General features: G+C 54.8%; 1 protein-coding gene across 1 annotated transcript; it reads right to left on the minus strand.

The window, feature by feature from the left end:
• Nucleotides 1–267: 267 nt before the first annotated feature.
• On the minus strand, nucleotides 268–18,318 carry LOC102399351 (PTTG1 interacting protein). The gene is made up of 6 exons (XM_006060809.4): nucleotides 18,102–18,318; nucleotides 10,489–10,541; nucleotides 8,495–8,603; nucleotides 4,486–4,660; nucleotides 3,765–3,811; nucleotides 268–1,979 (listed from the first exon to the last, which is right to left on the minus strand). Exons 1-6 carry the CDS (start codon nucleotides 18,199–18,201, stop codon nucleotides 1,933–1,935), a joined length of 531 nt encoding a protein of 176 aa, XP_006060871.2. The 5' UTR covers nucleotides 18,202–18,318; the 3' UTR covers nucleotides 268–1,932.
• Between the last annotated feature and the right edge of the window lie 3,344 nt (nucleotides 18,319–21,662).

The raw sequence follows: 21,662 nt of genomic DNA on the forward strand, positions 1-21,662 counted from the left end.
GAGCGGGGGACAAGGCCAGGTGTCTGCGCTAGCCACATGTCTGAAGCAGGGGAGCTGCAGCAGGAATGAACGCATCGCAAGGCAGGGCCCGGGGACCACTCACCTCGTGGTGTGGAGGCTCCCTACCGGCCTGGCATTAGGAGCAGGCTGCGCACTCGTGCCAGTGGGTCCTGAAGCCCGTCTTATACTCCAGCAGCCCTGCTGCCCTTGCTCCCCAAGCACTCACGTCCACAGCCCCCAGAAATGAAACACAAGGAACGCAAGGCATAGTCAACAAAAGCATGTATTAATCAGCTGATTGGAAACTGGTTAAAGATTAAGGCACTCAGACTTGTGGTTTCCTTGAGGTTACAATCTCTGGCTGCTCTTGGTGCTGCTTCAGAAGAACGTGAGACTGCGGAGCCGCTCCCAGGAGGGCTCTGTGCTGTGTGGGAGGGTGGCTCGTGCACCAGCAACCCCGCTCTAACAACCTGTTTTATCTACAACCCGGCTCTGCTTTCAGCTCAGCAGCCTCAAGTCAGGAAAGAGTGATTTTACATCCATACTATCAAGTTAATACAAAGTTCATTAAAATCTACTACAAAGTTTATGAACAAACAGCATAAAGTAAAAATTTGCAGACTGTTATATTTAGGAATGTTTCATAATACTTTCATTGCTATCAAATGCCCAAGAAATCAGAGAAATAACACAAAAGACTTTGTTAAAGGTTGTTTCTGGTCTGTGAAACGTGAGGGTGGAACTGTGAGGTCAAACACAGATCCGTGTGGCTGACCAGGCACATGTGGCCGTGTGACAATGCCCTCTGACCCCTGGATCCGCATGGACGCCCCTACCTAGTGTGCACGTTCACCTTCCTTCCCAAAGCTCAATGTTTTTCTCATTTAAAACAATCTGGCAACTAGGACTATTTTCAGATTTTTTAAAGAAAGGCTGTTCACAGTGACTTCACCATCTGCTGTCCCTGCCAGGAAGTGCAAGGGCTACCGACTGCGGGCTTGCATCTTGATCTGGAAAAAAGGAACCCCAAGGGCGGCACCACGCGCACCCAGCGCCCCTGTGAGAAGCCGCCTCTGTGGGAGATGCCCAGGACAGGCCGAGACAGACGACGGGTAGGGAGCTAGGGTCGGTGGACAAGCGGGACAGCCGCCAGTGCCTATGTGTGGAGATCCCATCAGCAGCCCCCTCCTCTAGAGGGAGGGCCTGTGGTCACCTGCAAGCCCTGAGTGACCACCAGAGACAGCAGGGAGGGTCTGACTCAGGAGACCCTGAGGCTGACACTCAGTGGGGCTGAAGAGAAGGCAGGCAGAGCCTCAGGAGGCCCTCCCACCCCCAGGACACAATAGCACCTGACCGACGACTGCCCGTCGGAGGTTTTATAATTCAGATGAACACTAGAAAAATATCTTGATGTACCAGTAAAGACACAAACTTGAAAAATCACCCCATAAGCAGTCTGAACTCTGACAATAAAGCTTTTTGGTAGAATCTTTTGGGTGGGAGAATAAAATCCAATAATAAAAAAAAAAGGTTTACAGCTCAATGCTACTTGGTGTGGGTCAGGTCAGACTGCATCCTGGGCCCCGAGATGCAGTGGAAACGACAGGGGTTGGGGAGGTCCCAGGACGGACTGCACCGCTCTGCTTCCTGCACGTGGACCTCGCGGGCCTGGATGCAGGGCCGTCTGCACTGGCTCACAGACGAGTGGAGGCCTGAGGTGTGCCGCTTCCTCCCCAAGTGGACAACAGAACAGAGAAGCCCTGACAGCCTTCGTGTCTCAAGTGATTAAATACAGAAACGAGAGAAGAGGAAACAGAAGCTCCCAGGCCTCAGCCCGAGGCAGCTTCCTTCCCTACGGTGGGAGGCGCACGGGCGGCAGGGTCCCTGCTGACTAGAGGCCTGGAGACTGCTCGCCGCGCCACCAAGTGCGTCTTAGTTGTTTTCGAATCTGGCATATGGGTTTTCTTCTTTAAACAAACCTGAAAACAAAACAAGCCTGATTAGAAATACACTCAGCCACAGGCAACAAGAGCCAGAAAACGGCACGTGAGGCTGTGTATGAAGGTTTCCACAGAAGCCCGTATGAAGGTTTACTGAAGCCCCAAGGAAGACAGGTGTGCAAGGAGCTCAGACACTACCCTTCTGAAAAAGTCACACTACTGGCGACTTTAAAACCAAAGTGAAATTTACTGGAAACAATACTTCTAAGAAAAATAGGTCCTAAGCACAAAAGACTTGTTTGCTGATCCAGAAAGAAATAAGAAAGCCACTGTGTCATCCCTCCATGGCTGGCTAAATTATATATAAGAAAACAAAAGCACCATACTTGAGATGCTCTATATAAATCCTGATTAATTTTCAGAATTAAGATCACAGGCAGAAGGTGACTTATCAGTTCAAAAGTGAAGGAGCTAAACACCCGGAGACCAGGAGCTGCCTGCATGAGAAGCGTACTCTCCTTCTCTTTAAACAGCTGGAGCCACTGCAAAACCCTCCTCCCCGCAGGGCTCGGGGCATGGGGGATAATGGGGCCAGGTGCGGGCAGAGGGAGGGTGCTGTCTGTCAGGGGAAGACGGTGAGCTCAGCTGGGGAGAAACGCACGGCTGGTTTGGGGTAGGGAACTGTCATGTGCCAAGTACAAGCAGTACTGTTGAGGTCCTGCTGGAAAAAATACCCAAACCAGCTCCTGGCGCTACTTCTAGTTTAGAGGGAAAAACAGACGGAAGCTGCCTTGTGAGAAGGAACCCAAAGGAGAGGGGGTTTCGTCTGTGCTGTGTCTTGTGTGTCAATCAGGCTCAGCCCTGACCCCGCCCCAAATTCTTCCCATGGTCGAGGCCTTCCTTCCACAGTCCAGGCCATTCAGAGGGCGTCACACAAATGCGCACAAGTTAATTCCATCAGTGCAATTAAAGGGCAACTGATCAGCTCCTTGAAAGGAATACAGGGAATCTCTGATTGCTCCAGAAAAGGCCTTGTGCAGGTTGGGCACAGGTCCAAGTGTGTGTGTGCTCGCATACACACGCATGCGAGCACACACCCACCTGTCTCTGTCTCTTATTTACATTAATTTTAATCAGATGTCAAAAAGCTGAGTGTGTGTGTGCGTGTGTGTATGCAAGCACACACCCACCTCTTATTTAATTTTTAATCAGAGGGGGGTGTGTGTGTGTGTGTGCGTGCGCACACACACGCACACACACCCACCTGTCTCTTATTTCCATTAATTTTAATCAAATGTCAAAAAGCTCCTTTCTACAATTTCCAATTTCGTAGGAAACCAAGTGCAGAAAACACCAATGACCTTGGTGGTTTACGAATCAGCAGAGAGCCAACTAAACACAGGAGCAGGTTCAATGCTCCTAACACCAAAGAAAACAGTCCCTCCACGGAAAACCTCACCAAGCAAACACTGGAACAGAACAGGACACAGCTCCCAGGACAAGGCCTGAGTGTGGCCACTGCCGAGAGGGTGGGAAGTCAGGCCAAGAACAACTCCAGCATGAGGGCAGGGAACACAGGGCCCCGCAGCTCAGAAGCTCCCCCACTGGAAGGCAAATCAGAGCAGACGGGAAGGGAGGCAGCACTTCACGGGCACACAGGTGCCGGGAAGGCCGATGGAGGCACAAACACTCGGGGGAACCAGTGGTCAACCGTGTGCTTCTGGAGAGCCACCCCACACACAGCAGAGACTGCCCGGCACTGAATGTGACCAGGAAGGCCGGGCCAGCCCCTGCCAACAGAAATGGGGAGCCCATTGCTCTTACCATATTTTTTTCTGATTTCATCATGTCTCAACTTCATCTCCACTCGCCTAAAACAGAGAAATCTGGTTTAGCACCAAACTACAGCGTAATTCTAACAGCTGTGCCTCTCACATCCTCTGGCCTGGAGCCAGACCGGGCAGGACAGCTTGGCTGTGGCCATCCCAACCAGGATGGGCAGATGTTAAGCACACACTCAAAGCTGCTTTGATGGCACATCATTCAACTCTTCCTTTCAATAAAACCAATTCCAGTGCCCCTAACTGTGATTTTAGAAAACGTTCTTTACACATAAAAACAAATCAGCAAAGATCTTCTCCTTGGTTCTGAAGACAGTGGGGAGTACATGGGTCCTGGCCCCCAGCAGCCGCAGGCTGGCAGGTCAGCACCCCCAATCCTGGCCGTACTGCACACACTAACCAAAGGGCTCCAGGATCAGGGACACATGGTCACCAGAGCACTGGCCACACAAGAGGCCCAGTTAGGCCTCAGACGGACAGGAGACTTAGTTAAATGCCTTCCTCCCGCTGAGCCTCTGCTGGCTCAGGACTGGACCACCCGCTAGAGGCCATGCCAGCCCAGCCCCCACACTCAGCTTCCCACCCTCCACACCACCCTGAGAAAACCCTGTGGACACTCCACATGGTCCTGCTCTTCAGACGTGGAGGAAGCTTGGGCAGCAGGAGCACCCCACCCTGCTGCCCCCAATCAGGCTGGGCCTCACCGCTCCTCCTGCCGGACCCGGCGCTCCTCGCGCTCCCGGATGGCCTTCTCCTCGCTCTTGTCTGGCCGTCGGCTCCGGTTCCTCCTGCAGCAGCAGCAGCAGCAGCAGATGGCAACCCCCAGGAGCAGGGAGCCCCCGATCACCGACATGGCAATGATCAAGGCCTCGAAGTTCACTGCAAGTTCAAAGGTGCAGAGTTAGGGCCTGACCGCTCCTGGCAGCACCCCTCCCTGTGGGGTCTCTAGAACCGGGGACGGCCCTCCTCGTGGGGTCTTCAGAACTGGGGATGCCACTCCTCGTGGGGTCTCCAGAACCGGGGATGCCCCTCCTCGTGGGTCTCCAGAACCAGGAGCGCCCCTCCTCGTGGGGTCTCCAGAACCAGGGATGTCCCTCCCCAAAGGATCTTCAGAACCAGGGACACCCCTCCTTGTGGGGTCTCCAGAACCGGGGACACCCCTCCTCGTGGGGTCTCCAGACCGAGGATGTCCCTCCCCCAAAGGTCTTCAGAACTGGGGACAGTCCTCCTCGTGGGGTCTCCAGAACCAGGAGCGCCTCTCCTTGTGGAATCTCCAGAACCAGGGACACCCCTCCTCATGGGGTCTCTAGAACTGGGGACGCCCCTCCTAGTGAGGTCTGCAGAACTAGGAGCACCCCTCCTCGTGGGGTCTCCAGAACCAGGGACACCCCTCCTTGTGGGGTCTCCAGAACCGGGGATGTCCCTCCCCAAAGGGTTTCCAGAACTAGGGACGCCCCTCCCCCACGGGGTCTCCAGAACTAGGGACGCCCCCTCCCCCATGAGGTCTCCAGAACTAGGGACGCCCCTCCCCCACGGGGTCTCCAGAACTAGGGACGCCCCTCCCCCACGGGGTCTCCAGAACTAGGGATGCCCCTCCCCCACGGGGTCTCCAGAACTAGGGACGCCCCTCCCCCACGGGGTCTCCAGAACTAGGGACGCCCCTCCCCCACGGGGTCTCCAGAACTAGGGACGCCCCCTCCCCCATGAGGTCTCCAGAACTAGGGACGCCCCTCCCCCACGGGGTCTTCAGAACTAGGGACGCCCCTCCCCCACGGGGTCTCCAGAACTAGGGACGCCCCTCCCCCACGGGGTCTCCAGAACTAGGGACGCCCCTCCCCCACGGGGTCTCCAGAACTAGGGACGCCCCTCCCCCACGGGGTCTCCAGAACTAGGGACGCCCCCTCCCCCATGAGGTCTCCAGAACTAGGGACGCCCCTCCCCCACGGGGTCTTCAGAACTAGGGACGCCCCTCCCCCACGGGGTCTTCAGAACTAGGGACGCCCCTCCCCCACGGGGTCTCCAGAACTAGGGACGCCCCTCCCCCACGGGGTCTCCAGGGTGTGGCGGCAATGCCCCACCTTCCTCCAGCCTGTTTCTGTGACTGAGTCACCAGTTTCCATCAACTTCAAGCAACAGGTAACTTTCCTCACCACCTGATGCTGGAGAGATGTTTCCAACCTGAGGAAAGCTGACAAAACCAGGTAGACCAGCCCTGCTCTGATGACCTGAGTCAAAGGCCAGCAGGAGGCATGTCCGCCTGTGCGGGCCAAGGGCCCGCCAGAGCCACGGCCCAGGCCAAGGGACACCTGGGGGCTGGAAGGCGGCACCGCCGCCATCAGCTGACTGTGGTTTCCCGTCCAGACCTAACACACTTAGGACAAATTCCAATTCTTTCCAGCTTCTCTTCAGGGTTTACAAATTAAAACCAGCTGCTCAGTACTTTTCCACTTCATTCTCACACCAGAGCCTCTCAGAGGACAGCCTGGCACCGTCCAGTCAGCCCGGCCCCGCCCTGTACTCCTGGATGGTGGTGGGACCCTCCCATGATAGCTTGCAGCACTGGGCTTGCCTCACAGAGCTGATCACCTTCGACCCTGCCAGCTTCTTGGCTGGGGGTGGGGGAGGCAGATGCCCACCGCCCCGGTGCCCCCACGGCTGCCAGCGTGACAGCACTGGCCATGAATCTTGTGGTTTTTTCTCCCCTGACCTATCCTGGAAGTGCCAGAAACACAAGAAATAGAAGTAACACAAGACCCTCGCAACAGAGGATGTAACTTTTGGATCAGAGAACTCCCAAACAATCAACTTTAGAAACCAGTCAGACTGAGAAGACCGTGGCTCTAAGACACACCTGCCCCCACCGGAGCCTTTCTTGTCAGCAGCTAGACCCAGTTATAAAGCAGAAACAGAAACCTCACCATGATGGGCAACAGGACGTATTAGACCTGAGCAAAGAGAGACCCGGTCCTGGACAAGGGGCCAAACGATCGACTTCGCTGTTCTCCAACTGAATGTATACACTTCAGGCTGTGACAGTCACAAGCCCACACGATGATGCCTAGACCTGAGTAAGACGCCCCTGCAGTCGCCCCTAAGAACAGACAGCACCTGCGGTGCAGGCCTGTGAGCGCGGCGTGCTGTGACCAGCTGAGCCGGGAGTGTCTCCAGCGGCCCCCGCAAGGCTCCCCCGGATGAGATCCCAGCTCCCTGCCTGCCTGCCTGAGGATGAGCCCAAATCCAAACTGTGGGCACTCCACCCTCCTGTTACCACAAAGACTGCCCCCCAGCACGCCCTCACCCAGTGCGAGCCTGCGTGGAGTGCAGAGCCCCCTCCCCAAACTGCCCAGGGCCAGGTGTCCTGTGTCAGCCACACTCACAGCCCCAGGGTGGGAACCTCACGTCACAGAAAAGGACCGACCAAGGCCCCGCCCTGCCTGAAGCAGCGTCCACTGGGGCGGCCACTCCTGAGAAACGTGTGGCTGACAGGCTAAACTGCTGGTGTGAGCCAGCAGTCCGCTCCTAAGGGCATGCCCAGAGCGGTGGGCAGCTGCGTTTAGCCCACACAGGAGCACATGGCAGCCCACATACAGCCCGACGTCCACCAGCGCACCACGGCAGCCGCCCGTGGGGTCCCGGGGGACAGGCAAGCACTGGGTGTGGTCTGAGTCTTGCTGAGTGGCATTACCTGCAGGCTCCTGTGACAGCCCACTGAGTACACAAGTGTGTGTCTGTCTGTCCACACACGTGCGTGCATGTGTGTGTGCCCTCTAGAATACGAGTGTCTGTACACACACACACGTATGTGCACACGCATGCATGTACTCTAGAGCTCAGGCCTGGAGGGGTGAGGGCTCAAGTGCACACTATGTTAGGAGTCACGCTTCCAACTGTTGAAAGCACTTTAACAGTTCAAGCCCGAGATGCCCACGTTTCCCTGGAGCCAGAGCCGTCCCTGCAGAACAGGTGGGAGGGAAGGTCCAGGGGAGACAGACACCAGGACGACACATACGCTGGCGAGGCCCAAGGAGCCTTTCCGGAGTGAGGGTGGCTAGGAGGGCAGCCAGCTGTGTGGATGTCAACAGGCACGTCTCCACGTGTACGTGCACACACACACACTCTCACAAAGACACAAACTTCTGGGTCCCCGAGGTTTCAGCGGGTGAAATCAGAAGTGAGTTGTTCAGTTGAAGGCTGACAGATTCTGGGACAGAAATTGTTTAGAAAAAAGGTAACACAGAGAATAAATTGCAGATGAACCCAAAATGCAAACACACAAACGGACCATCACAACTCCCTGTGAGAGCACCAGCTCCTACAACCTGCAGCCAGGCGGGCCTCTGGAAGGCCCCGAGCCTGAGCCACTAAGGGAAGGATTAATAAGCCCAACTCATAAAAATGAGTTCCACGTGGCAGCATGTACCACCCACCAACTGATATGGCCACTAGAAACCAGCCTGGGTCTCATCGAGTGCACGTCTCCCCAGGAGAAGCACCGCCACCCGGACAGGTGCTGACACCACCGGCATGGCCCTGGGATGTGGGGAGACGCCTGCAGAACAGAGGCCATGGCCATCAAACCTGGGCCACCCCTTTCTCAGACACCAGCACTCTCACTGGCCATCCCCACTTCTGGTGTCTTCCCTTCATTGAGCACAACCAGAATGTTCAAAACGACACTGGTTTTGCAAGAAACCAAAGAAAGTGGCGACTTACCCCAGCACACGCCCCAGCGTGCGGAGCTTAGCCGGCAGAGGGAGCTGGGCGGCAGGACTTTGGTCACTGGGTAGTCCAAGCACATCTTGTTCGCATTGCACCAAAGGCACTGGAAGAGGATGTCAGACGTCAGATGGGCCAGGGTCTGCCCTGTGCCGCCCCCGCCACTGCTGTTCCCTCCTCAGCCCCTGCCCAACACAGCAGCTCAACTCCACCCACTCACCAAGGCCCTCCTCACTCAAACCTCCTCCACCAGGCGCCCCCATGCCCCGTGGCTTCCTGCAGCACTGGCAAGAAGGCAGGCACTCTGTGCTTCCCCACGTCCCTCACTGGAGGGTCCACATCCCTTGCAGGAGGGACCAAGCCAGGCAGTTGAGTGGTGTCCACCTAAGGTTATTACCCTGCAAAGACCCTAACTTGACCTCTACAACTCCACCGAGTGGTCCATTTTAAAGACGATGGAACTAAAGAGAAAGTGGTGCTAGTGAACCTGAAGCCATGTTGCCTGTGTCCCTGGAACACGTGGTGGGGACCTGGCTGGCACACCAGACAGGGGCCCAGAGCCGGGCACGTGCTGGCTCAGATGGGAGGTTTGAGCCACCTAAGAAGCCCACCCAGGTTAGAACATTGTGGGTATTTTTATGCTCGAAAGTAAAGATTTCACTAAGTTGTTTTTCTTACAGGTTTTAACAGGATAGAAAACAACATTATTTTTCCATCCCAGGTTAGGGTGAGAGTCTGTTACCAAAAAAATGTCGCGATGAAACCTGGGGTCCCAGGACCACCGAGGCAGTGTACACTCTGGTGCCTCATGCTCAAAATGACAAACAGCAGCAAGGCCCTCTTCGTTTTGGCCATTTGAGGATTCCTTCTATTTCAGTGGTTCTTTCCTGAGTTAAAAATTGGGGGGAAATCCTCCATTTTAAAACCGTCAAGTTTTAAACATCTCATCTTCCATTCTTCCCCTGCAGTTTTACTGAGAGCCCCTGGAGCGCACTGCGCTAAGTTCTCCTCCGCGGAAGTTCTGCCACCGTCTCTCTCCTGTTTTCAGATAACGAGGTACAAGCACGCGGTGAACCATGCGGGGCGCTGGCAGGCTGCAGGGGCCTATGGACCCTTCCAGCAGCTCTTGTGCTTCGAGGAGTCACACACCGAGGGCCTGGCTTTCCTCTGCACTCTTTACTCTTGGTTGCACTGGTCTTCACTGCTATTCAGACGTTTTCTCTAGTTGCAGCGCGTGGGCTTCTCATTGTGGTAGCTTCTCTTGTTGCAGAGCACAGGCTCAGTACTCACAGAGGAGGGACTTAGTTGCTCCGAGGCATGTGGGATGTTCCCGGATCAGGGATCACACCCATGTCTCCCGCATTGAGCAGGTGGATTCTTCACCACTGAGCCACCAGGGAAGCCCTCCCCTGTCTGAGTTCAGAGCGGGAGTCAGGCCTTCAGAGGACGTGTGTACCCACTGTCATCTGGACAAACCCAACCAGAGATGAGAAAGAACACGGGGCGCTCTGTCTCAAGGACCCCTCAGCAGGAGAGCTGACGCTCAGCACTGGGTAAGAATGGGGGGCTGGGAGGACCCCAGGCACGCCAGCCATGTCTCAGGGCCCATGTGTAGAACAGCCCAGCCCCTGTCCCAACAGGCCTGCAAGGTGGAATGACACCCAGGAAGCCCTGGACACAGGTTGACAGTCACAGACTAGGGGCTAAACATGTCCCCCCAACTTTCAAGCACCTGCGCTCACCCAACACCACACCTGTAGGCCCCGGGGCTCATATGCATTCCTGGCCGCAAGCCAGGGGCTCACGTTTGCTCTCAGGGGCTGAAGCAGCACGTTAATAACACTCGGTGGTGTGTGCTGCTCTCCTGAGAGTTTAAATCGCCCAAGAAAAGCTGTTACTGACTGCCCTGAACCCCATACCATGCACACGGCCCCTGGAGTCAGAGCTGGCCAGTGTGCTTCTGCATCATGCGCTGACCACGTACCACTTACCGAGACGTTTTTCAGGCACTCTTCACAGGTTCTGCTTGTGTTCTGAGAACAACCTGCAGGGAAAGAATGAACATCACTGAGAATCCTGCAGTGTCAACACCAGGAGGCCACAGCGAGTCATGCTCAGAACCTGGAGAGGGACACCCAGCCTTCAAGGTGCATGGCTGAGCCTCTGTAAATGGAATCCTGTGGGGACATGCCAGCAGCGTGCGTGGTCCTGACCCCGGGGGTCTCCCGGGAGACGGTCACCTGCTTCTTGCCTGGGCACCAATGACCAGCTCCTCAGCAGACACTCTGGAGCCAAAGACCACACCAGCTCCAGGCTGGGGTTGAGCCAGGCCTCAGCCCCCGGCCGGTTCCCCAGGCAAGAGGGAGAAGCCGTTCCAACCCCGTGGAGCACCCTGCACACCCCATGCCTCTTGGGCATCTTCACGGGACAACCACTACAGGAAGGACTCAAAGCTGAGCAGCTAACACCTCTGGAACTCAAGCCAGTCAGGGGAGAGCTGGTGCACGAACAAAGACTCTCCAACCCACCATCAAGCAGCTGCTCTTCACCCCAGGCTGCCCGACATGTGCGCACACTCAGAAGAGGCCTGAGTACAACCCTCAGCTACTAGGAAAGGCACAGGAGTCACAGTCAGGTCCCACTTCCCACCCGCAAGAACTGAGGATGTGAAACCGTGGTGAGGATCAGGGGCTCTCAGCATGTCAGCAGGTGTGCACAATGGCTCAGCCACTCGAAAACAAACAGATGCTGTCCAGGAGTGCTTAACAGGAAGATTCCTACATGCTGTTTCTCACAAGTCCTTTGATTATCTTCACGAGGAGCAGCATGCTGCTCCCAGGAACTGAAGTCATTGTGTGAGACAGGCTTGAATCTCCTTTAGTAAACATTCTCTTTACGACAAAACTGCTTAGTCTCGATCCCCTTTCTTGAGATATGGATCGTCTCCTGACCTTGTGACCATGATTAATCCCTTGTTCCCTTGGTAACAGTTGCTGTATGTTTGGTTTTCTGATCTTTATCATTGTCGAAAGAAATATCTTGTACAACAGCCTATATATACTCACAGAAAGATCATTAAAGCACCTTTGCTCCATCAGAGCTTAGGTCCCCGTGTCGTTTTTGTTTCTCTCTCTCTCTCCCCGCCCCGGCTAATTCTCTGGAGTGTAGAGACCCGCCGTGCTCACTCTCCTGCCCGGGCTTCTCAGATCCCCTCGAGAAGGTGCCCTGTGCCTTCACTCCCTCGAGAGGGCACCTGGTGCCTTAGTGAGCAATGCAAGCTCTGTGTCAAGAGCTTTATTGGTTATCTGCATAAACCAGGGAATATCAGCCTCTTTCTCTCTTTCACTTTCTTATCGTCAACTCCGGACCACCAGGTTCCAGTCCATTAAAGGACCCCAACAAGATGCTCCTCCAAGACTCAGCAATTCCACTCTCAGTCTTGTGTGTCCCAGACACACCAAGACCCCCATGCACAGGAGAGCTGACAGCAAACTTTACATGTGGTAACAGCCGAGAGTTGAACACGGCCCAGGGGTCCAGGCACCATGCGTGGCCCTCGGCCTCCCTGCAGGTCTGGAGAGCCGCAAGGTGGCTCCTCCTGCCTAGTGGGAGCATGCTCCCCTCCCAGCACCACCTCCTCCTCACATGCAGTGCCTGGGGGGCAGGGGACAGAGCTGACTGGGGAGTCCTGCAGTGGGACACTCTTCAGCCCCAAAAGAAGCAGGCCTGCATACAGATGACTCTACAGACCATGAGGGCCAGGAGAGGCCCCCACAAAGGCCCACAGCACAGGGTTCAGGACAGGTGAGACTCAACTGCGGGGGGCAGGTCGGACTGGGTGGGGCCCCGACCGCTGGAGATGCCTGTTCTGAGGCTTGAAAGAGGTCAGGGTCGCACAAGTGGAATGCACTTGACAGCACATGTAGGTTCCTGCATCTCACTGCACAAAGAATGAATGGATCTAAGAAGAGAGGAACACTGAGCTCTTGGTAATGACGTGTGCAGAGAGGCGCGGGCGTGGGGGTGTCTGTAATTTCAGAATGTGACAAACCCAACAGTGGGCAGAGGAGTGCTCACCACCTGGGTCCCACAGCTCCCTGGACTTCCTGAGATTCTCACGATGAAATGCAAGGAAAGGGAGCTTTAGGTCTAAGTCACAATCTCATTCGTAACGTTTGCTGACCAGGACCTGTACTAAACTGCTACCTGAGAGGGCTGGGGAGCGCTTCTCTTCAATAGTGTAGCTCCTGTACATCCCATTTTTAAAAATAAAAGCCCATGTCTGTCACAACATACCATCCTAAGGCAATCACTACTAAAGAGCAGCCTTCTCAGAGCCTCCAGTGGCGTGCTGTTAGCTTTGTGTTGAAGCTGATCTTAGACTACTTTGACACATTCAGCCCAGGAGGGCAGAGAAAGCTGACGGCCCCCAAACGCCTCTCACAGCAGGGCCGAGAGGGCAGGGCTGCCACAGGTGTTTGGAGCCCCCCTACCCACCGGCCTTGGATGGCAGGAGGGGGAGCCCTGCGGGGCTGCCGTGAGGACGGCTTCACCTGAAAGCTGAATTCTGAGTTCTGTCCACCAAGGGGCCGAGGGTAGGTGATACTGTCCCCACTACAAGGCACCAGGCTCCGTGCAGGACAACAGCTGGCCCCACAACTGGGGCAGAGACGACACGTCACCTCAGACAGCCTGCTGCCTCCGAGAGTGGCACAAAGGCCCAGAAGCCAGCGTGGGGGGGGGGGGGGGTCCTCCTTGCCAAACTGGCACAACTTAAACATCAGAGTAATGGACTCTCGCCTCCTGAATGTTCATGATTTCACACCAGCATGGAATAAACAGAGAAGGACAACCAGCTGAGAGTCTCCACCACAATGGACGCCAAGACCACTGAGCCATCTGCAGAGGGACAAGAGATTACATACGGTCTCAGAGCACCCCCCACCCTGTTTAACTGTACTTAGGAAGACAAAAGGCACCCGAAGAGTGATAAAACATGTTGCCACGAAGACAATACGTGCACAAGACGTATGACCTATGACCACAAGACCACAGGACCAGTGGGAGAAGGTGCTCCGAGGGTGCAGGAAGGACAGTTACCCAGTGGCTGAACGCTCCCCACATGCACTCGAATCAGATCGGAGGAAACTGACGGTACCGCAAAGAGGCCTGTGAGCCCAAGGACAGGCTGAGGGGCTGCCCCAGGGGAAGGGAGGCTAAGAGATACCACAGCCAACAGCAACACACGCGTGCCCGGGGTCAGCGGCCGGAGGATGCCACTGGGTAACTGGTGATCTGTGTGCACGAGGTGTGTGTTAAATCAAGTGTTCAGCAGCATCCTAATGGTCACCATGCAGACCTGACTGTCATGTGCTGCTGATATCTTCCTTCTTAGGAGATACACCCTGGCGAACTTAGGGCAAATGGCCACATCACAACTTGCTCTCATCGGTTTGGGTAATCCAACTTTCCTGGCGGACCAATGGATAGGACTTTACACTTTCACTGCAGTGGCCTGGGTTCAGTCCCTGGTCAGGGAAGTACAGTCCCACAAGCCACGTCACACAGCCAAAATAAGCCATCCCAGGCAGACACAGACAGGAAGGCAGAGCACACATGGCCAAGGCTGCAAGAACAGACAGGGATTCTGGAGTTCACCACATCATCTTTCCTTCAACTTTCTCTGCAGCTCTGAACTTTTTCTAATAAAGCGCTGGGCAGGGAGGCACGGTGGGGATCTATCTGCATGACGCTCTCATTTGCACATCCACTCTCGATTCCTTCTGAAAAACTGAAGCAAGCCTGCACTTCCTTGTCGTCAATCTTAACAGTGGCCAAGAGAGAAACAGTAATAAAGCACAGGAATTCTTCATGGAGAATTTCCAACGCAGAAGCCTGTGTGACAACTGGTCCTGCAGGAACTAGCAAACCCGTCCAGCCCAGCGTCTCCAGGTCACGGGCCAACACAAGTCAACAGAGAGGCCAGGAGCAGCAGGCTAAGGGGACGGCCTCGCCCTGCTGCTCCTAGCATGGCCTGGAACTACCCGGCAGGTTCTCGGTGCAGAAACGCCAATGTTACACAGCCCTCACAAAGTCAGCACAAAGCCCTTGAAAACACCAGGGCATAGTAAGAAAGAGAAACATGTTAACTATTTACATTTGATTCAGAGACCAGGCACTCTTGGTCATTCAGGGCACTGTATCTCATCACAGAAACAGGAAACTGGGGCCAAAATGCCTGCCCAAGATCCCGCGCTTGAAGGGGCAATGTCGCTGAGGCCGGGCTCTCCAGCTTGGACTCTGAGCCACCGACTAAAGAACCTTAAGTCTTGTGCTCTCAGGAAAACTAAGCCAAAGAAAAAGGGTTCTCAAGACATACCAGCCATGGTACATGTGAGCTCTTTCCTACAGTTTCAGGTGAGTCCTGCTTAACCATGGAAGGACACACACTACGTGTATGAAGGGGCATGTTTTCTAACAACAAGGAAACAAGTAAGCATATTGCCTGTGGAACATAACAGACCAGAGGGCTGCATTTGGCCATGCCGGCGGCAGTGGAAGGTCCCCAGAATCAGGCACTGTGGCCATGGCGCAGGGCGAAAGGATACGGGGGCAGGGGGTGCTGTGGCTGTCACCTTCCCAGGAGAAGTGCGGCGGCAAGTTCATGTAGACACAAAGTCCTGGCTGTCTTACCACCTCGGCAGAAGAGGGGGAAGGAGAGTACAGAGCAAGGCAAAGGCTCAGACCCGTGCACGCACCCATTGCCCTGTGACCTGCTTGGGAGCCCCCTGTTTTCAGCAGCAGGACCGCAGTGCTGCTGGACTGAAAGAGTGCTGAAGGAGCCCCACCTCCACCCCCACAGCTCCTCTGGACCCCTGTTTAGGACAACAGCCTGAGGTCCTTTCAGGGGTGGCCTTCCCTCCAAAGTAAAGATGAAACTCAGCTGGAGTCTGACCCCATACACGATTAAAGTGGGGTCCAAAGCCCATGAAACTTCTTCAGTGAATTTCTCTGCAAAGCTCTTCAACACCTTGTGGGTTCCTGATGCCTCCCCTCCACCCAAGTGCACAGCAGAGAAGACATGGCTGGTTCTGGATTGCTGTGATGGTCTTTGAGTTCACACACCTGTGGTGCTTAATATTATCTGTCAATTGTCTGTGCTAAGGGATACCGAGAGAGCTGGTAAAACACCGTTTCTCTTTTCCTTTTTACGAAGATTTTTTTCTTCTTCTTGGCCAAGCCTCAGGGCTTGCAGGATCTTAGTTCTCCGAGCAGGGATGGAACTGGGGCCCCTGGCAGTGGAAGCACAGAGTCCTAACCACTTGACTGCCAGCTAATTCCCAAAAACACTTCTGGTAGTATCTGTGAAAGTGTTTCCAGAAGAGATTAGCATCTGAACGGGTGGACAGATGAAAGCACTGGCCCTCTCCAGGGAGGTGGGCATCTCCCAATCCACTGAGGCCCTGACAGAAAACGGCAAGGCAGCATGAATCTGCCGTGTGATCTGAGATGTCATCTCCCCTTGCCAGTGAGGCTTAGACTGCGCCGTGACTCCCTGGCTCCCTGCTGCCCGGCCTTGAGGTGTGGACTAGACCACACGCCAGCTCTCCCTGGTTGAGCAGACAGCGGCTCATGGGGCTCCTCAGCCTCACGGTCCTGTGAGCCAGTCTGTCATGTGAAGTGAAATCCCTCAGTCGTGTCCGACTCTTTGTGACCCCATGGACTGTAGCCCACCAGGCTCCTCCATCCATGGAATTTTCTAGGCAAGAGTACTGGAGTGGGTTGCCATTTCCTTCTCCAGGGGATCTTCCCAACCCAGGGATCGAACCCGGGTCTCCCACATTGCAGGCAGATGCTTTACGGCCTGAGCCAAATAACTCCACATATATCCTGCTGGTTCTGTTTCTTTAGAGTAATTTTTCCTGACTAATACGCACAGCATCCTTACAAGGAATGCAAAGTATCATAGATGGTGTAGTCACATTCCTATGGCATGACAAGCAGTCAAACCACACAGCAAGCCCAGCCTCTGTGGGAAAGGGGCACCTCAGTGCTCAGTGTGGCTAGAAAAACTGCGGCCTTTCTCCTGAAATACTACGCCTGGTTTCATTCCCAAACTGTCACAGGACCCGCCCACTCAGCTCACAGGGGTCTCTGGTGGCTTCAGAAGTCCAGGGCCAAGCCAGCATGAAAGGCAAGCAGCCAAACACACGGGGGCGGGGGGGCGCGTTTCCTGACACACCTACTCTAACAATACAAGAGTGCAGGCCCTTCAGCCACCCCGGAGAGACTCTTGGGTGATAGCAGATTTGGTTCTCATCCAGCCTGTTTAGTAAAAAGCACTCCCAGGTCAAACAGACCAGCTCACAGGGCTCCTAGGACCCATGGTCATGGGAGCTAGGTCTTCGTAACAACACTTTCTCTACAGCTACATATATCCTGTTGTGCTGAAAATTCACATTTGTGCTGAAAAGTCAATTTCGACCAAAAGTTCCCTATTCTGTGCAACTCCACCGCTGCACTGACAGATAATGTCACAAGTGTGCACACAAGTATGTTTAGGAGGCTGAAGAGACTCACGCAGTGCTGCACGCAGACACCCGCTCCGGGCCACACAGAGGAAAGGTGCCTTGCAGTGCTAAACAGAGTTGATGCAACTACAGCTGACCGGAGCTGAGAAACGCCCTGGCCCCTCAGGCTGGCCCAGGTGGGTGAGGTCACCAGCCAGAGGCTCTGTTTTCCACACTGGTGATTACCCCCCACCCCTCGCACGCCACACACAGCTCCCCCATCAAACCCTCCAAGATCCCCACCCACCTGCAGACCACCCACAGGACGCTGCCCTCCAGCAGCCCCTTTCCTGGAGCTTCTGAGCTCTTAGGTCATGCACTCTCCTCACCCCGCTAACTGCTATTTCCAGGTCAGGCAGCCCAGGAACTCAGCGCCTCCATCAGCCAGTCACCATGTGGGCTCAGCACCGGGCACAGGTGGTTACTGAGAAGTGGTGGGATAAACAAAGAGGGCCACCCGCCTACCCAAGTAGGGAAGGTCTGGAGAGCCTACAATCTGCCCCGGCAGGGCAGGCCAAGTTCAAGCACTGGCCGCTGACCCTGGAGCTCCTCAGAGGGGTCTACTCTGCAGTGGGCATCGGTGGAAGGGCTGCACACAGGTATCCTCGAGGGGAGCAAGGCCCCCCAACACACCAGCCGTGCCCACACAAGGGCCAGGCCCCTGGACTCCAGCCGCTGACCTGCTGTGGGTTAGGCAAGCTCTCCAGCTCTGCTTCTGACCCCGGGTCCACACTCGACAGCTCTTTCCCAGGGTAGCGGGGACATTAAAGAGGGGACAGCGCGCTCGGCCAGGACGCCCCCGCGGTCCCGGACCAGCCCGAATGCTGAGCCAGGACAAAGGGCCGGCCCAGGCCACCAACGGACACTCGGGTGGCCCCCGGCCGTCCCCGCAAACCGCGCGGGCCTGGAGCAGCCACCCCGGGCGGCTGCGACCCCCTGCCCTCCGCCCTCCTTGACCCCGACCCTGCTCCCCCTGTCCTCACCTCGCCCGGTTCCCTCGACCCCTTGACCCTGTGCCCCCCGACCGCCCTCACCCTGCGCGGCGGCCGCCGGGAGGAGCAGCAGGAACAGCGTAGCGCTGCCGAGTGTCGGTCCCCAGCGCGGCGTCGGCCCGCGGACTCCGCTGGACGCCATGGTCGCTGCAGCCTTGACGGTGGATCGTTGTCTCCTTCGTCGTCTGGACTAACCCCACCTCGGACCCAGGCCAGGCGCCTTCGCCCGGAAGAGCAGCACGCCGGAAGTGGGCGGGGCGACGGCCAAGCCACAGCGCAACAGGGGCCCCGCCCATCGCCCTCCGGCCTGCTCCCTGCTGTTCGCGATCCCGCCTCCGGTGCGCGGCTTAGTGCGCCTGCGCGGCAGGAAAGCGGCAGGCCGCGGGATCCGTGCGACCCAGTGCGCCTGCGCGACAGCAAGGGCTGGTTCGGCTGCGGCGCCCCCGCGGCCTTGGCCCACAACGGGTGCAGCAGCTTTCCAGGAGTCAAAAAGTGGCGCCGCTTCCTGGATTGGTCTCGCAGGAGGTGCAGAACCAGTGCGCTAGGCCCCCATTCCCGCCCCGACACCCAGATCCTCGCATGCCCCTCACCTCCCCGGGGATCGGCCGCGGCTGGCTCTCTCCTGGGAGGTCTGCAGGCTGCAGCTCCGGCCCCGACGGCCTCAAGGAACGATAAAAAAAATATGTATTGCTAGAGTCCAGTTGCTTTCTTGTGTTTGATTGTGTTCGAAAAAGTACAATGTGGCTTCGGGGATGGTACAGGGAAGCCAGAGACCCATCTCCTAAGCTTCCTGGGTCCCTGACTGTGGCTTCCTGGACCAGTCTGGTAAGACCACCTCCCCTGGTAGAAGCAGTGCTGAGATCAGGGGTGGAGCTTCTGTCACGGGGTGGGGTGGGTGGTGGGTGGGGTAGGGTCTCTGTGAAAGAAAGAAAGTGAAAAGTCGCTCAGTCATGTCCAACTCTTTGCTACCCCATGAATTGCAGCACGCCAGGCCTCCCTGTCCATCACCAACTCCCGGAGTTCACCCAAACTCATGTTCATCGAGTCGGTGATGCCATCCAGCCATCTCATCCTCTGTCGTCTCCTTCTCCTCCTGCCCCCAATCCCTCCCAGCGTCAGAGTCTTTTCCAATGAGTCAACTCTTCGCATGAGGTGGCCAAAGTATTGGAGTTTCAGCTTTAGCATCAGTCCTTCCAATGAACACCCAGGACTGAGCTTTAGAATGGACTGGTTGGATCTCCTTACAGTCCAAGGGAGTCTCAAGAGTCTTCAACACTGCAGTTCAAAAGCATCAGTTCTTCAACTGGGTAGCTGTTCGCTTCTCCAGGGGATCTTCCCAACCTAGGGATTGAACCCAGGCCTCCCACACTGCGGGCGGATTCTTTACCAGCTGAGTCACCAGGATAGCCTAAGAATACTGGAGTGGGTAGTCTATCCCTTCTCCAGCAGCTCTTCCCATCCCAGGGATTGAACCAGGGGTCTCCTGCATTGCAGGCAGATTCTTTACCAGCTGAGCTACCAGGGATCCAATTCAGGATCCAAGCATAGCTTACTGGGTCGTGTTCCACCACTGTCCCACACCTACCTCAATCTGGGGCAGGGGCTTTGTAGTCCAGTATGGAATCTAGCTGACATTGGGGAAATAGGTGGGATGCAGACAGATGGCCTGCGAGCATTTGAAGCAGGATATATCTGTTCCCTGCCAAAGACTGAAATGGAGCCAGGAAGGAAGGAACGCTGAGTCCTAGCCACTAGACCACCAGGGACAGCAACCAGTGACAAGGCCCTCGCCCAGCAGCTGTGTAAAAGGAATTTCCACATAGAAACAGAAAATAGTGAAATAAGTCTTTATTAGAAGGAAAAAGAGTATGTGTGGATGGACACACAGGCAGGCTCAGAAGGAGATCTGTGGCCTTGGGGTAACTTGAATCACTTTTAAGAGTGTTTCTTCCTGAATTTCCTTTAGCCAATCATCTTGCTTTGCCTGCTGCTGAGTCCATATTGAGTTTACCTCAGGGTGCTCCCATGTGTGCACACCTCTTAACCAAGATGGATTCCAGCAAAGAGGCCTGTGGGTAGGTTGACATCACATGCTATGGGGTGGCACCCCCTCCCTTTTTGACCTCCAACAAGCCTTTCTGTACATGTCTAGTGGGAGAATTCTTAACTTCGAGAATGAGGAATATGTGATCATTTATCTTGTCCTCCATCATCCTGCTGTTTTGCCAAAAGCTTCAACTTCCATTTCAGGTTCAAAGGATTTGTTAACCAAAGAAACTCGTTATACACAAATAAACAAATTAAATATTTAATAGAGAATTATCTAACTTACTTTCAATATACTGTTGAATGAAAAGATGCACAATGTGAGAGTTATGAATTAAGTTTTATTTGGGGTAAAATGAGGACTGTAGCCTGGAAGACAGCACCTCAGATAGCTCTGAGAGACTGCTCCAAAGACATAGTTGGGGAAGGTCAGTACATAAGATTTTGGTGAAGGAGGAATTCAGTGCAGTCAAGTGCTTACTTTACAAAAGGTTTTCTACTAGGCACAAGGAGCTGATATCACCATGAAGGGATTCAGTGCTTTTCTAAATATGAAGAGAGTCAAGGACTGGGATCATGAAATCAGTTTCTGAAAATACCTCACTATCTAAAGACTTGTTCCACCAATTTCCCTGGAGCCAGAGTGCCTCACTCTCCACTGTAATACCCTTCAGAGGGTGTTGAAGGTCAGCAGCTGCAGCAGCACAGGGTTCAATCCCTGCAGAAGCAGATGGCAAATGCCCTCATTGTTATCGTTGTTGCTCAGTTATGGGTTCTTGGCAAGTGCCAATTTGTAATTGACAGGGCTGTCTCATGGTCATGCTGCTGCTGCTGCTGCTAAGTCACATCAGTCGTGTCCAACTCTGTGTGACCCCAAGACGGCAGCCCACCAGGCTCCTCTGTCCCTGGGATTCTCCAGGCAAGAACACTGGAGTGGGTTGCCACTGCCTTCTCCAATGCATGAAAGTGAAAAGTGAAAGTGAAGTTGGCCAGTCGTGCCCAACTCTTCTCAACCCCATGGACTGCAGCCCATCAGGCTCCTCCATCCATGGAATTCTCCAGGCCAGAGTACTGGAGTGGGTTGCCATTGCTTTCTCCGTCTCATGGTCATAAATTGGACCATACTTTGGGAGGGATTTCATGATCATTTCACCCCCATGTTGCTAGGAAGCCTCATTCCTAGTTCTGGAGAAGATTTTGCTGACAGGCCACTCAATGTGCTTTTACTGGACTAGGTCTTAATAGTCAAAGATCTCTGAACACCTGTCTTCTAGTTATGGTCCAGGAAAGTATACCTTCTCTGCATCTTCCCATATTGAGAGTTACCCTATTATAATCACTGATCACATATGTGAACCATGAACTTCCAGGTGTTCAAGATGGTTTTAGAAAAGACAGAGGAACCAGAGATCAAATTACCAACATCTACTGGATCATCGAAAAACCAAGAGAGTTCCAGAAAAACATCTATGTCTGCTTTATTGACTATGCCAAAGCCTTTGACTATGTGGATCACAATAAACTGTGGAAAAGTCTTCAAGAGATGGGAATACCAGA

Source organism: Bubalus bubalis, chromosome 1 (genome assembly GCF_019923935.1).
Source record: "Bubalus bubalis isolate 160015118507 breed Murrah chromosome 1, NDDB_SH_1, whole genome shotgun sequence".
Taxonomy (NCBI): Eukaryota; Metazoa; Chordata; class Mammalia; order Artiodactyla; family Bovidae; genus Bubalus; species Bubalus bubalis.

Bases quoted from the DNA above. Each gene is read 5' to 3' on its own strand.
- LOC102399351 (XM_006060809.4), bottom strand. From the start codon at position 18,201: ATGGCGTCCAGCGGAGTCCGCGGGCCGACGCCGCGCTGGGGACCGACA. The intron at 10,542-18,101 runs GTGAGGGCGGTC...CTTTCCCTGCAG, and splicing joins CCCGGCGGCCGCCGCGCAGG to GTTGTTCTCAGAACACAAGC. The intron at 8,604-10,488 runs GTAAGTGGTACG...ATCCTCTTCCAG, and splicing joins AGTGCCTGAAAAACGTCTCG to TGCCTTTGGTGCAATGCGAA.